General features: G+C 44.4%; 1 protein-coding gene across 1 annotated transcript in view; it reads left to right on the top strand.

Annotated features, from left to right (window-relative positions):
• The window catches only part of LOC115459552 (5-hydroxytryptamine receptor 5A-like), a 38,974-nt gene extending 25,227 nt beyond the window's left edge, over positions 1–13,747 (top strand). Inside the window, exon 2 of the mRNA XM_030189364.1 lies at positions 13,415–13,747. Within this exon, the coding sequence (XP_030045224.1) occupies positions 13,415–13,747 (333 nt within the window). The remainder of the gene's footprint in view (positions 1–13,414) is intronic.
• The last annotated feature ends 877 nt before the right edge of the window (positions 13,748–14,624 follow it).

Below are 14,624 nucleotides of genomic sequence, written 5' to 3'. Positions count from 1 at the left end.
CTATGTAGTCAGTGTAGGTGACATGAATGGGGAAGGTGGTTAGGCGCCAAAAGCAAGGGAGAAGAGATGGGCTTTGAGTAAGGACTTGAAGATGGGCAGGGAGGGCGCATGGCGTATGGGCTCGGGAAGTCTGTTCCAGGCATAAGGTGATGCGAGGCAGAAGGGGCGGAGTCTGGAGTTAGCGGTGGTAGAGAAGGGTACAGATAGTAGTGATTTGTCCTGAGAGCGGAGGTTACAGGTGGGAACATACGGGGAGAGGAGGGTAGAGAGGTAAAGGGGGGCTGCAGATTGAGTGCACTTGAAGGTCAATAGGAGAAGCTTGAACTGTATACGGTAGCGGATCGGGAGCCAGTGAAGCGACTTGAGGAGAGGGGTGATATGAGAGTATCGATTCACGCGGTAGATAAGACGTGCGACGGAATTTTGGACAGATTGAAGGGGGGATAGATGGCTAAGCGGGAGGCCAGCAAGAAGAAGGTTGCAATAGTCAAGACGAGAGGTAACGAGCGAGTGGACGAGGGTTCGGGTGGTCTGTTTAGAGAGGAATGGGCGAATTTTGCTAATATTAAAGAGGAAGAAGTGACAGGTTTTAGCTGTCTGCTGGATATGGGCAGAGAAGGAGAGGGAGGAGTCGAAGATGACTCCGAGATTGCGGGCTGAAGAGACGGGGAGGATGAGGGCATTGTCAACAGAGACAGAAAGTGGGGGAAGAGGAGAAGAGGGTTTGGGTGGAAAGACAAGGAGCTAGGATTTTCTGTCTTTCCCTATGAATCAAAAAGCTTTGGGAGTGTCAGATTTGCTCTCATTGGAAGTAGTAGGATGTGCAGGACCATGGCAGTGCTATTTACTACTCACACTGCAATCCTGGCTTTGGGTTTAAAGATTGCTGGAGAACAGGAATTTGGGTGATTCAAACATTGTAGGTTGGTCTGTGTGCAGCACACAGGATGAATGTACAGTATGGTACTCCAAATATCTTTCATAGATGGAGACTACAGCCTCGGAAAATGTATTTCTTTCTCCTAGAAGTCAATCCTTAGATGTAAAAACATAAAACAATTGCATGGCATAAAGAAGCCGAACTCGAAAGAGTGTTTGCCTCTCTCAATTCAGCTAAATCAAGGCCTTCGGGGTCTGGAATCCCAATATGTTTGCCATTGCACTCAATGAGGCAGATTTTACATAGGATGTGGAGAGGAGAATTCACACATCCAGGTCAGGGCATAGAAAATTTGGCTTGTACAATTGGTGCAGGACAGCATGTAGATGTCTCCCCATGCCTAGAGACACCAGTGATTTAAATAAAAAACTGGGCATTGTGAAACAAAAGATGTTAGATTAGCCCACATATGGGTGGGAACAGCTTAATAAAATTACTGCTCCCCATCTGCCCACACACTTCAACCCTGCAGTTTCAGCCTCTCCCCTGATCATCCATGATATCTTTCCCCTAACCCCATCACAGGATCATACCCCTTAACACCCCAATCATCCAATCTCCCCAACAGGAAAATCCCCACCTGATCATCTGAACCCCCACACTCAATACCTCTGGTGCAAGACGACCCCCTCACACACACACACACACACACACACACACACACACACACACACACACACACACCTCCCACCCCTTCCCCCTGATCCCAGCCCTGGCCTACTAGGGGTCCCTGGTGTCTAGCAAGAGCAGGAGTGATTCTCAATCACCCCTGCTCTCCATGGTCCTGATTTCAAAGTGGCATGACCACTAGCTGTAGTCTCACATTAGTACCACTAGGGGTTTGGCTGCTAATTAAGCAAAATAATTTGTTGGGAGGTGTGACAGAACAGTGTGCTTTAAGCCTGTAAATTGTATTGGGTATTTCCTGAAGTGTATTTCACTAGTTTGGCAGCAAGTGGTGCATGTTTATGTTTTAAAGCTGCTGCAGAACCAAGGCTGTTTTCTTTTAGAAAGGCAGTCTGCAGTATACTTTCAAATTTGTTGTTCTGGGCTCTAATTGGCTCAGGAGCTCAATTTCTTTTGGAGTGTACTGGCTTTGCCCCAGTTTTAACCAGGAAGAAAAGAGAGTAGGATCTCTTTACTGAGGCTCTGTGAACAGTTATATGACCTGATTTTCACAGATACTTTTTAGAAAGTAAACAAATGTTCAGATAGTTTTATAATTGATACATATTTCAGTTCTCTGTTATTGTTTGCTGATTGCACTTTTTCTGTTCATTGTTCAATATTTTTAAGACAATAAACAATTTTCAGCTTATTGCCTCTGCCTGTCTGGACTGATAAAGAATCCCGGTGGTTTGTGTGTTGGGTGTATGAGTGCTTTCTGGGAACTGTGGGGCCACTAGGAGCATGGCCCCAATAATCTAGAAATTACTGGGGATAATTTGAGAGCGGGAGACTCACCCAGAGGAGCTTGTTACCCAGTCGTGGGAGGAATGTGCTAGTATTAAGCACAAGTGGTAGATGCAGGCGGACCTGAGCTGTGCTGGGGATAGACCCTCTAAGTGGCTGCGGGGTAACCCCAGGTAGGTGGCTAGGCATTTCATGACAGGAGGGGGGATTGGATGACCAGGGAGGGTTTAAGGGGGATCTGATGCCATGGAAAGGTTGGAGGGAATATATGCCTGAGGGCAGGTGTAAATGTGGATTTTCCTTTTAAGATGAGGAACCTATGTCAATGCATTAGGCCTGCCCAAACCACTCCCTCTCTTCATACCCTACCATGCCTCTTGGCAAAACAAACATGATAAGCTAGGATTTACATGTGTATGCCAATCTACTCATTTAAGTACTGCTAATTACATATGGGGATGCTTCTAGAATAAGGGCCATAGTTTATTAGTGAGGTAGTTCTTCTAAATTATTTCTTGCTTGTATAATTTAAAATTAGAAATAAATCAAGATGTTGCATTATGAACTATCAACCTCCCCCCCCCTTTTTTTTAAGTAAGATTGTTGGGTTTCTTTAGTTGTTATAACAAGGTCGGTGTGTGTAAGTGGTTAGTGCAGCAGGCTTTGATCCTGGCAACCTGGGTTCAATTCCCACTGCAGCTCCTTGTGACCCTGGGCAAGTCACTCAACCCTCCATTGCCCCAGGTACAAAAACTTGGAGCAGAGGAGTTGCCTAACGATTAGTGTAGTGGGCTTTGATCCTGGTGGTCTGGGTTCAATTCCCACTGCCACTCCTTGTGACCTTAGGCAAGTCACTTAACTCTCCATTGACCAGGTACAAAAACAAAAAAAAGCTTAGGTTGCAAGCCCTCTAGGGACAGAGAAAATAACTGCATATTTTTATTTTTGTTACATTTGTACCCCACGGTTTCCCACTCATGGCAGGCTCAATGCAGCTTACATGGGGCAATGGATGCCCAGAGTCACAAGGAGCTGCCTGTGCCTGAAGTGGGAATCAAACTCAGTTCCTCAGTTCTCCAGGACCAAAGTCCACCACCCTAACCACTAGGCCACTCCTCCACTGTTGCTACTATTTGAGATTCTACATGGAATGTTGCTATTCCAACATTCCATGTAGATGTAGAAGTCGGCCCTTGCAGATCACCAATGTGGCCGCGCAGGCTTCTGCTTCTGTGAGTCTGACGTCCTGCACGTACGTGCAGGACGTCAGACTCACAGAAACAGAAGCCTGCGCAGCCTTCTATGCTAGTGGAATAGCAACATTCCATGTAGAATCTCCAATAGTAGCAACATTCCATGTAGAATCTCCAATAGTATCTATTTTATTTTTGTTACATTTGTACCCTGCGCTTTTCCACTCATGGCAGGCTCAATGCGGCTTACATGGGGCAATGGAGGGTTAAGTGACTTGCCCAGAGTCACAAGGAGCTGCCTGTGCCTGAAGTGGGAATTGAACTCAGTTCCTCAGTTCCCCAGGACCAAAGTCCACCACCCTAACCACTAGGCCACTCCTCCACTATAAGGTGTATCTCCAGTAGCACTATAAAATGATAGCAGCAGTACATTAAAACAATGTAGCATGCTTAGGCCTATTTTGAGACTGAATTTATGTCTAAGTGGTTTACACAGGCTATGTGGTTACTCTCACTTTCCTGTTGCATATGTCTCTCTGTGCTATGAACATTTGTGCTGTACTTTTTCCTCTTTCTGTCTGTGTTCTTTAGGACGCTACATAGGTCAGAGACATTCAGCGATTTGATCTGTCATTTTCTGCTTGTCCTTTCACCTGCCTTCATTCATCTTTTCTCTTTCCACTTTATTGGATAGCATGTGGCGTTTTCTTGCAGTGTGTGTGTGTGTGCTTGCTCTGTAGATTCCAAGGTTTTGAACATTTCATGATATTGATCATTCCGTCAGTTTCCACCGCCAACAAAGTATCCTGTGTTGCAGGTTCATTATTCACTTGCTTATCATTTGAAATGGTGACCTGGAGTCATTACATTAGTTTCAAAGGATTAAATAATCAGCAGTTATCATTTGAGGCTTATTTCTTCTCAAAAATAGATTATTTCAGTTCTGGATTTTAATTACTTGAGGAGGGTATGATTGACACCATGGGTTTTCAGAAGGAAAGTATGCTTATTTATTAGGTGCAACTTATTGGCCACCTCACGTCACTGACTAAGAATGTCCAAGTTGTAGATCAGTTTCTATGGCTAAAGAACATATTCTTCTTAAAATAATAAAAAAAACCACCTCAAAACACTGGAACTAAGCGTTGGAGGACAATTCTATAACTTGGCGCCTCCAGTTCAGCACACTGATGCCGCATCCTGAGCTTCAATTCTATAATGATATCTGTGTTCCAAGATGCAGTTATAGAATATTGGTAGAGAGGTGTGGTAGCCGTGTTAGTCCACTCTTAAAGGTTATCAATAGAAATCAAACAAAATAAAACATGGAAAAGAAAATAAGATGATACCTTTTTTATTGGACATAACTTAATACATTTCTTGATTAGCTTTCGAAGGTTGCCCTTCTTCGTCAGATCGGAAATAAGCAAATGTGGTAGCGGATAGTATATATGAGTGACACATCCAAGCATTACTTTGACAGTCTGACAGAGGGGGAGGGTGGGGGTATGCATGGGGACATCAAAGCATTTCATTGACCCTGTGAGAAGGACGCCCATCTTTCAACACAAATCGGAAGATGGGCATCCTTCTCTTTCAAAAATGAGTCTGATAATGATTTTCAGCCGAGACCGAAAACGGCCAAAAATTAAAATAACCTCTCAGCCGAAACCAGGCAGAAAAAGGATTTTGGGCCAGTTTTGGCACCGTAACGAAACCGAGACTGAAATTCGGTCAACCTCTAGTATAAAACTACTACTACTACTACTTAACATTTCTAAAGCGCTACTAGGGTTACGCAGCGCTGTACAATTTAACATAGAGGGACAGTCCCTGCTCAAGGAGCTTACAATCTAAAAGACAAGTGAACAGTCAGTCCGAAAGGGGCAGTCAAATTGGGGCAGTCTGGATTACTGAACGGTAAGAGTTAGGTGCCGAACGCAGCATTGAAGAGGTGGGCTTTAAACAAAGACTTGAAGATGGGCAGGGAGGGGGCTTGGCGTAAGGGCTCAGGAAGGTTGTTCCAAGCATGGGGTGAGGCGAGGCAGAATGAGCGGAGCCTGGAGTTGGCGGTGGTGGAGAAGGGTACTGAGAGGAGGGATTTGTCCTGTGAACGGAGGTTTCGGGTGGGAACGTAAGGGGAGATGAGGGTAGAAAGGTAGTGAGGGGCAGCAAACTGAGTGCATTTGTAGGTAAGAAGGAGAAGCTTGAATTGAATGCGGTATCTGATTGGAAGCCAGTGAAGTGACCTGAGGAGAGGGGTGATATGAGTATATCGGTTCTGGCGGAATATAAGACGTGCAGCAGAGTTCTGAACAGACTGAAGGGGGGATAGATGGCTAAGTGGGAGGCCGGTGAGGAGTAAGTTGCAGTAGTCAAGGCGAGAGGTAATGAGAAGTGGTGAGAGCTGCATCCACTGTTGTTCGCACACATTTCATAAAATTAATATACTATTGCACAGATATATTTTGTTGGTAAGATCAACCTCTGACAGCTATAGTGAATACAACCCAACAAAACAATCACCTCTCTACTGTATTAAATGGTGCAACTTATAGGACATGATCGTAAAGTGTTGTTTTTAGGTATGGTTTTCATTTTTAACACGTTTTTTAAAAATACACCCTCCCTGTTTACTAAGCCGCGCTAGCGGCTGCTGTGCGCTAATGCCAACACAGCGTATTCACTTTCAATGGACTATGTCGGCATTGCAGTGCAGCAGCCGTTAGCACGGCTTAATAAACAGGGGGACAGTTTCTTACCCCATTTGATTCTCAAAGCACCAGCTAAACTGAAAAATGTTCAGATGCAGAACAAAAAAGACCTGGTGAACAAATGTGAGATTCTGACTTTACATCACAAGCAATGATGATTGAAATAGCAAAATAGCATCAGACAACCAAGAAAAAGATGTCTTACTGCCAGATATTTCCTTGGAGACACAGCAATGAAGTAATCATAGACTAGTGCTTGTCAGTAATTTGCACATCCATGTCAAAAGTTAGAAATCATTCTAAGAAGTTTAGCCAAAGGCACAGAATACCAAATCATTTCACATATGTAATCCCCGGTTAAATTGGGATTACTGAAAGCTAGAGAGTTACTGAGGGGAGTGACTGGGAGGTCCCTGGGTAGGACGAAGCCCAGTCCATGGGAGTGTTTATGAAACAAAATGCAGAGGCAAAGTGCCCCTGGAGAGAAGAGTGACAGGGGAGGTGGAGTTGAGGGATAATAAATGAGCCAGAAGATGTCCTTGGTTTTGCCTCTAAGGGTACGTAGTGAACTCTGATGGTCTGCAAGTCCCCGCCAAGTGACCAGGAAGGAGAAGGGGGATTCTGGAATGCCATTTACAGCCAGGCAGAAATTAAGGAGCAGTTACTGCCATTCTCACAATAAATGGAGAAGGAGTGAGAGCTTTGGTAGGACTGGGGAGGTGCACTTACTGAAGGAGGACAGCCCTAATGGGGTCTGTGCCTGATGGAAGAGGAGAGATTGAGAGTAGGAGAAATATAGCCCCTGTAAACTGACACCTGGCTACCAGGATAGGCATGGACAGGAGCCTTTGTCTCTATGTAAATAGCCCCAATTTAAGAATTCCCTGTACATATACCAACCAGAAAGGATCAGGAACCATGGAGTCCCCGGATATCAATAGTCTTGACACTGAAACTGTTTGGGAGCTGAAGCATTTGGATTGTATTGAAGGAAAGTTCAAGTTACTAACTGCCTGTTGCAGTCAAGTTCAATAAAAGTTAAGTTTGTTTATAAAACCTCCCAGAGTACCAAGTGGTTCCTGAACTGGAGAGTGGAGCAGGATCCTTCCTGGTAAAGTGTCTCCCAACCCCCCCGGATCGCTATTCCGGATCATTGGCCCACTCCCAGCTCATCTGGAGTTTGTCTGAAGGCTTGAGTATGGTAAGTGTGGCCTGAATGAGCAGTGATTGCTTTATGGGCCCGGGTCCAGAGCTAGAACTGGATGAGACCTGGGCTATATTATATTACATTATATTAGAGCACCAATATACCTGCTACTGGGAAACCGGAGCAAGATGGATACAGATTCCTACACAGACACCACCATGTCAGCAGAATCCTTCACCTCAGTTGCAGATACAAAACATGACTCTCACTTGATACAAAATGAGGAACTACAAAAACCATGCAGACAAAAGCTCAAAGCAGAGATACTGGACTCAGCATATCATGCAACACCTGAAAAATATAAATGCATGTCCTCCTGTACAGTGCAAAATAAATTCTCAACACCAGCATAATTCAATCACTAAACTGAAAATTAAATCATTTTTTCCTACCTTTGTTGTCTGGTGATTTTATTATTGCAATCACCTTGTTTCCAGTCTTTGGTTCTGCTTTCCTCTCTCTGTACTCTTATCTCTGTTTCCAGGGCCTCCTTTCCATTTGCAATTTCACCTCCTGTCCTATGTTTGTTTGGCACTAATCAGCTGTCATCAATTTCTCTACCTCCTTTTTTTCAGATCTATCTTGTTTTCCTTTCCCTTCCCTTCATGTTCAGCCTATCTCCCGTTGTCCCTTCCCTTATGTGCAGCATGTCTCCCCTCTTCCCTTCCCTTTTGACATTTCTTCTCTCTCCATGCCCACCATCATTCCCTCTGTGTTCTGTTCTGTCCTGTCTAGCATCTGCCCACTGTGTTCCCACCCCTCCTACTGTGTCTCTGACCCTTCTAGTGTCCAGCTTCCCCTCTTCATCCAAGGGCAGGCATCTCTCTCAATTTTTTCTCTTTCCATTATTAGGTCCAGTATCTTTCCCACTTTTCCCTCTGCTCACTTGCCTTCCCCCCTCAGCATCTTCTCTCTCTTTCTTTCTCTCTCTCTCTCTCTCTCCTTCCCTCCATTACTCCAACGTCTCTCTCACTCTCTTTCTCACTGCTTTATCCAACCTCTCTTCTCTCCAGGTCACCTCCCCCTCTCAGGCATCTTTGTTTCTCTACTCACCTTGCTCTGCTGTGCTCAACTGATGGGCAGCATCTTTGTCTCCTATATCCCCCCCCCAAGGTGAAGCATCTTCCACCCATGTGTGTCCTCCTGAACCAGCATCTTCTACCTGTGCCCCACCCTAAACCAGCATCTTCTACCTGTGCCCTCTCCCAGCACCAAACTGCCATCTTCCACCTGCGCCCACCCCTGAGAACCAGCATCTTCCACCCATGCCTGCCCCCACCAAGAACTGGCATATTCCACCTGTGCCTGCCCCCCAAGAACCGGCATCTTCCACCCATGCCCCCTCCCCCAAGCTCCAGCTACTGTTTTTATGCTTTTCCTCCTCCACCCAACACTTTCAGCCTTCTGATTTAGTGCCAGCAGTGGCGGAAATCAAGGCAGGCTGGTCTCTGAAGCTTTTTTCTGTAGCGCCCACCTACACGGGGACAGGAAATTGCATCAGAGGAAGCAGGAACTGCACGAAGAAAACTTCTGGGATTTGCCTGCCTTGATCACTGCCACTTCTGGCACTGAATGCGAAGGTTGGAAGATCATCAGAGGCAGGAGGAAAGGAACAAAAATAGTTGACAGGCCTGAGGGGGGCGCAGGTGGATGATGCCAGTTTGGGCAGGGGCACAGGGCACAGGTGGAAGATGCAACTCATATCTCTGTCTGTAAAGTGGAGTGGAGGAGTGGCCTAGTGGTTAGGGTGGTGGACTCTGGTCCTGAGAAACTGAGTTCAATTCCCACTTCAGGCACAGGCAGCTCCTTGTGACTCTGGGCAAGTCACTTAACCCTCCATTGCCCCATGTAAGCCGCATTGAGCCTGCCAGGAGTGGGAAAGCGCAGGGTACAAATGTAACAAAAATAAAATAGATACTATTGGAGATTCTACATGGAATGTTGCTATTCCACTAGCAACATTCCATGTAGAGCTTCTGTTTCTGTGAGTCTGACGTGCAGGACGTCAGACTCACAGAAGCAGAAGCCTGCGTGGCCACATGGGGGGGTGATCTGCAAGGGCCAACTTCTAGTGGAATAGCAACATTCCATGTAGAATCTCAAATAGTAGCAACAGTGGAGGAGTGGCCTAGTGGTTAGGGTGGTGGACTTTGGTCCTGAGGAACTGAGTTTGATTCCCACTTCAGGCACAGGCAGCTCCTTGTGACTCTGGGCAAGTCGCTTAACCCTCCATTGCCCCAGGTACAAATAAGTACCTGTATACAATATGTAAGCCACATTGAGCCTGCCATGAGTGGGAAAGCACAGGGTACAACTGTAATAAAAATAAAGTGGATCCCTGTGGGATTCCCATGGCACCCCTGGGGAGCAGCTGCGGCACACCGGTTAAAAAACGCTGATTTAGACTATATAGAAGTATTCACCAAGGATGCCCTATGTCTCCAATATTTTTCAACCTGGTACTGGAGCCTTTCCTTGCAGCTATTTGCCAAAATGATCATATTAAGGGTATTGATGTTTTGGGTGTCATTCTCAAACTTTCACCATATGCTGATGATGTACTCCTATATCTATCTGGATCCATACCCTCTTTTTTGGGTTATATGTAGATTGGGAAAATATGGAACTAATGTCCTTAAATAATCTCTGCATCCCCTTCAATATACCCCAATATAGTTTAAAATGGATCACCTCTTCTATTAAGTATTTAGGTGTATATTTTGATAGAGATCTTCTTTCCTCCTCAACACTCAATATGGATAAAATTATTCAGAAAGTTAAAGACCTTCTCAATACTTGGTCACCCTTACACCTATCCTGGTGGGGAAACTGGATACATTAAAAATGCTGGTCATTCCTAAAATAATGTACATATTAAGCACGTTCCCTTTATATTTTCCACAAAACTTCTATCACCATTATTAGAAGGCTTGTTGGTAAATAAGGCTTCTAGAATTGCACTTGGTAAATTAAAAAGTCCAAAAGGATGCAACTGGAATCAGCTTTAATGTATCCTGTGCCTTTCTCTAGATTAATAGGTACTAATTTACCAAAGAATATAATAGATAATCCTGTCCTTAGCCATACTTTCAAACCCATTTCTTCATTTGATAGATCATTACAAAGTCCTTCGTTAACCACTTATTACTTCCCTTTATGAAACATTCCAAAGATATTAGCAAATGAAACATCTGTAAACTGGCAATCTTGGTAGAAATTAGGTAAATGGGGTGCGAGCACACTGCTGAATGATGATAAATCCTCCTGGCTGACTGTTAGTGAATCCCAGTCCTGGTTTCACAGTTTTATAGAGGGTTACAACTCAGATCAGCATTACGAAAATGTATTAAATTGTCATCATTATCAGACTCTACTCCAACCATTATGCTTCTACGTAACAAATTATTTCTGGTCGTACAGCATCAAAATTCTACAACCTTTTCAAGCATCTGAATTCAGATAATTTAACTGCAATTGAAAAAGTCACGGGAGAATGACTTAAATAGAACTATTCAAGATTCCGAATGGAAAACCTTTTGGCACATTACTTTTCATGCTTCCTGGTCTTCTTCAGTTATTCAATCACTATTCTTCTCCACAGAGCTCATTGGACTACTTTAAGGTCATATTAATTTAACCGTGAGTTTTCAAAAATGTATTGGTCTTGTGCTCCAGAGTTAGGCAATATTAAACACCTACTGTTCCGCTGTAAATGTACACAAACATGCTGGGTTTTAATTTGGGACACACTTTGTTTCATATGAAAACTACTCTTTCCTATAAGTTTCTCATTTTAAAATCCATTTCTATCACTAACATATTATCTTCAGAGCAGAGGCGTAGCCAGATACCCAACTTTGAGTGGGCCTGGACCCAAGATGGGTGGGCAGAAGAACCCCTCCCTGACCCACAGGTGATTTGGTCTCTCCTTGTCTCACCTGCATGCCATCTGCTATCTACAAGGTATGCAGGAGGGACAGTTGTTGGGAGTTTTCAGATGGTGGGGCTTGGAAATCCCTGCCAGCCACACCATAGGTCCCACCCTTGGCTACGCCACTGCTTCAGAGGGTTATTATTTATTTGGTTCCCTAATATCTCTTGCAATTAAGACAATTTTATCACATTGGTTGATTTGTCACAAGTGACATATGATAAATGGTGGAATTTAGGGCCCCTTTTACTAAGCCGCGTAGGCGCCTACGCGTGCACAACGCATGCCAAAATGGACTTACCGCCCAACTACCACATGGCTCCTGTGGTAATTTCATTTTTGACGCGCGTCCGCTACGTGCGTCTAAAAAATAATTTTTATTTTTGGACGCGAGTAGCGGAGGCGCGCCAAATGGCATCTGACACGTGTAGGTCCTTACCGGCCAAATTCTTTACCGCTAGGTCTACAGCTGGCATTAAAGTCAGAGACCCAAAATGTATGCGTGGCAATTTTGATTTTGCCGCACGTCCATTTTCGGCAAAGAAAGAGAGGCCTTTTTTTACAGGCGCGCTGAAAAATGATTCTGCATGCACCCAAACCCGCACCTACACTACCGCAAGCCACTTTTCAGCGCGCCTTTGTAAAAGGACCCCTTAGTTCTTCAAACTTAAAGAGATGAAGCTTACTTAGGAAAGCAAAGGAATCTGTTACACATTTAACAACAAATGGTACACTTTGATTTCCTTTATTGATGTGATGTTATAATAATTTGTTGTATCATAATCCATGCTTACCTTTAAGTATGTTATCCTATATAATAATTCTAACCTCCAACTTTTGGTCTCTGCCTGGGACCGTGGCTCCGTGGTCTGATTCCGGCAGTAGATCAGTGACGTCATCCGTATCACACAGCCTCTTCTATCGCTTCTGTTTCTGCTGTTCATGTAGTCCTGCCCTTGAAGGCGGGACCACAGGAACAGCTGAAACAGAAGTGAAAGAAGAGGCTGTGAGAAGCGTGCGGGAGGTAAAAACGTGCAGGAGTTGGGGAGGGGGGTCCTGAAACAACAGGGGAGGGAAGGGGGGTCATGACCGACACGGGGGGGGGGGGGAGGGGGTCATGAAACTACAGAGGGGGGCCTTGAAACGACACGGGGGAGGGGATTCCTGGAAATCAACTGGAAGGGTAGGGGCAGGTCCTGGAACTGGAAGGGGGGTCCTAGATTAGGGGGTAGGGGGGATGGGAAGAAGGGGGAGGAGGAGAGGGAGGGGGTCCTGGAACTCGGAGAGGCGGAGTGGGAAGGGGAGAGGGGGGATGGGAAGAAGTGGAAGAGGGTCCTGGAACTCACATGTGAAGAAGTGGGAGGGGTTTCAGGAACTCAGACAGGGGTGGAAGGGGGGAGGGGAAGGGAGTTCAGCAAACTCTCGGTCTCGCTGTGTCTCACATATGCACTCGCACACACTGTCATTCTGACACACACACACTCTCACAGACACAATCGCACCCAATCTCACTCTCTCTCTGACACACACACACACACTCGCACAGTCACTCTCTCTCTCTCTCACACACAGTCACTCTCACACACACACTCTCTCAAACATACACACTACGAGGAAAACCTTGCTAGCGCCCGTTTCCTTAAAAACTGAAACGGGCCTTTTTTTACTAGTCTAGTTATAATGTTCATATTTTTCTTTTTGTTACTTTTGTTGCTTGCTCTGCTGAAATAAATAAGCTAAGACCGAAAAGAAACAAAAAATAGACCGTACACTTCCCCAGGCACTTCCTCTCCTGACCTGTAATTCATAATTCCTTTTCCATTGAACGAGTGTCAGAAAATACAAATGCAGAGCTTTGCACACTCCCCAGCAACAGCAATAGTGGAACATGCTTTTGATTTATTTAATGTCTGCTGAAATGACAGATGACTGATTCTACCGTGATATTAGGTTTTAAACCATGTAACAGAGTGTATTTGTATCTTATAAAAACTCGTCTTTGCTTTTTCTTTTGAGGTAAAGGAAGCCGCCCGTGAGCCACAGATGGTGTTCACAGCCCGTCATGCCACAATCGCTTTCCAGACAGACGGTGAAACATGGCGGGAACAGAAAGAGAAGAAAGCTGCTCTGATGGTGGGGATTTTAATTGGAGTCTTTGTGCTTTGCTGGATCCCTTTCTTCGTTACCGAGCTGATCAGTCCCCTTTGCTCCTGCAACGTCCCCCCAGTATGGAAAAGCATCTTCCTCTGGCTTGGTTATTCCAATTCATTCTTCAACCCTCTCATTTACACAGCCTTCAACAAAAACTACAACAATGCCTTCAAGACTCTTTTTGTAAGGCAGAGATGAGGGCACAGTGTTTAGACTGCAATGCAGCTTCCTTGAGATCACCCTAAAGAAGTTTCTTGTATGTGCATGCAAAAGATAAACGCTTGCTTCAAAGATTTTATTAGACCTGAAGAGGACTGAAGAGTATTTTGTTATAATGCAAATAAAACACGATTGTATATTATAACTTTGAACGGACAAAAAAAAAAAAAGCACGTGAAAGAATCACAGTGAACTACAGCATGAAATCGACTCTTCTTTGCATCACCTTCCTTTGTGTACAATCTGGAGTCCTATGTTTGATTACATTTGTCTGAAAAGTGCAAGCCAACTTAACATCAATAATTGTGTGTAATGTTAACCCACTCACGGCACTTACCTTAAAATCAGAATTGTTTTCCAAAGGGTTTTTAACCTTAATGATAAAGAAAATTTATTTCTTCCATTCTTACTGATTTCATCTTGTTGTGCTTGGCCATCACCCAGAAGTCTGTATATTTGATTAAAGAAATAAATGATGACCCAGAGCTGGTCATCAGCTCTTGTAGTTCTTGGGCTGCTATAAAACAAAGTTGATTATAGTGTGACAGTTTTTAAATAGATGGAAGCTGTAATGGCTAATCACCTGCTTCTCAAGAAACAGGTATCTCAAAAATATTTGAACAAATATATATCTATATTTATTTATTTATTGCATTTGTACCCCACATTATCCCACCTTTTTGCAGGCTCAATGTGGCTTACATGGTGTTAATATGATATCATCATTACATAATCTTAGATACATTCGGTAATAGGCTGGAGGTAAAAGAATAATTAATTAGAAGGTGTTAGGTAAGGTTGTGTGAGGGGTGTTTAAGGCATTTGGGTGGTGTAGGGAGTGATTTGTTTCCTTAAG

Source organism: Microcaecilia unicolor, unplaced genomic scaffold, assembly GCF_901765095.1.
Source record: "Microcaecilia unicolor unplaced genomic scaffold, aMicUni1.1, whole genome shotgun sequence".
Classification (NCBI taxonomy): Eukaryota; Metazoa; Chordata; class Amphibia; order Gymnophiona; family Siphonopidae; genus Microcaecilia; species Microcaecilia unicolor.
The sequence above is the reverse complement of the archived record's forward strand: the minus strand, read 5'-3'. Positions and strand labels throughout refer to the sequence as shown.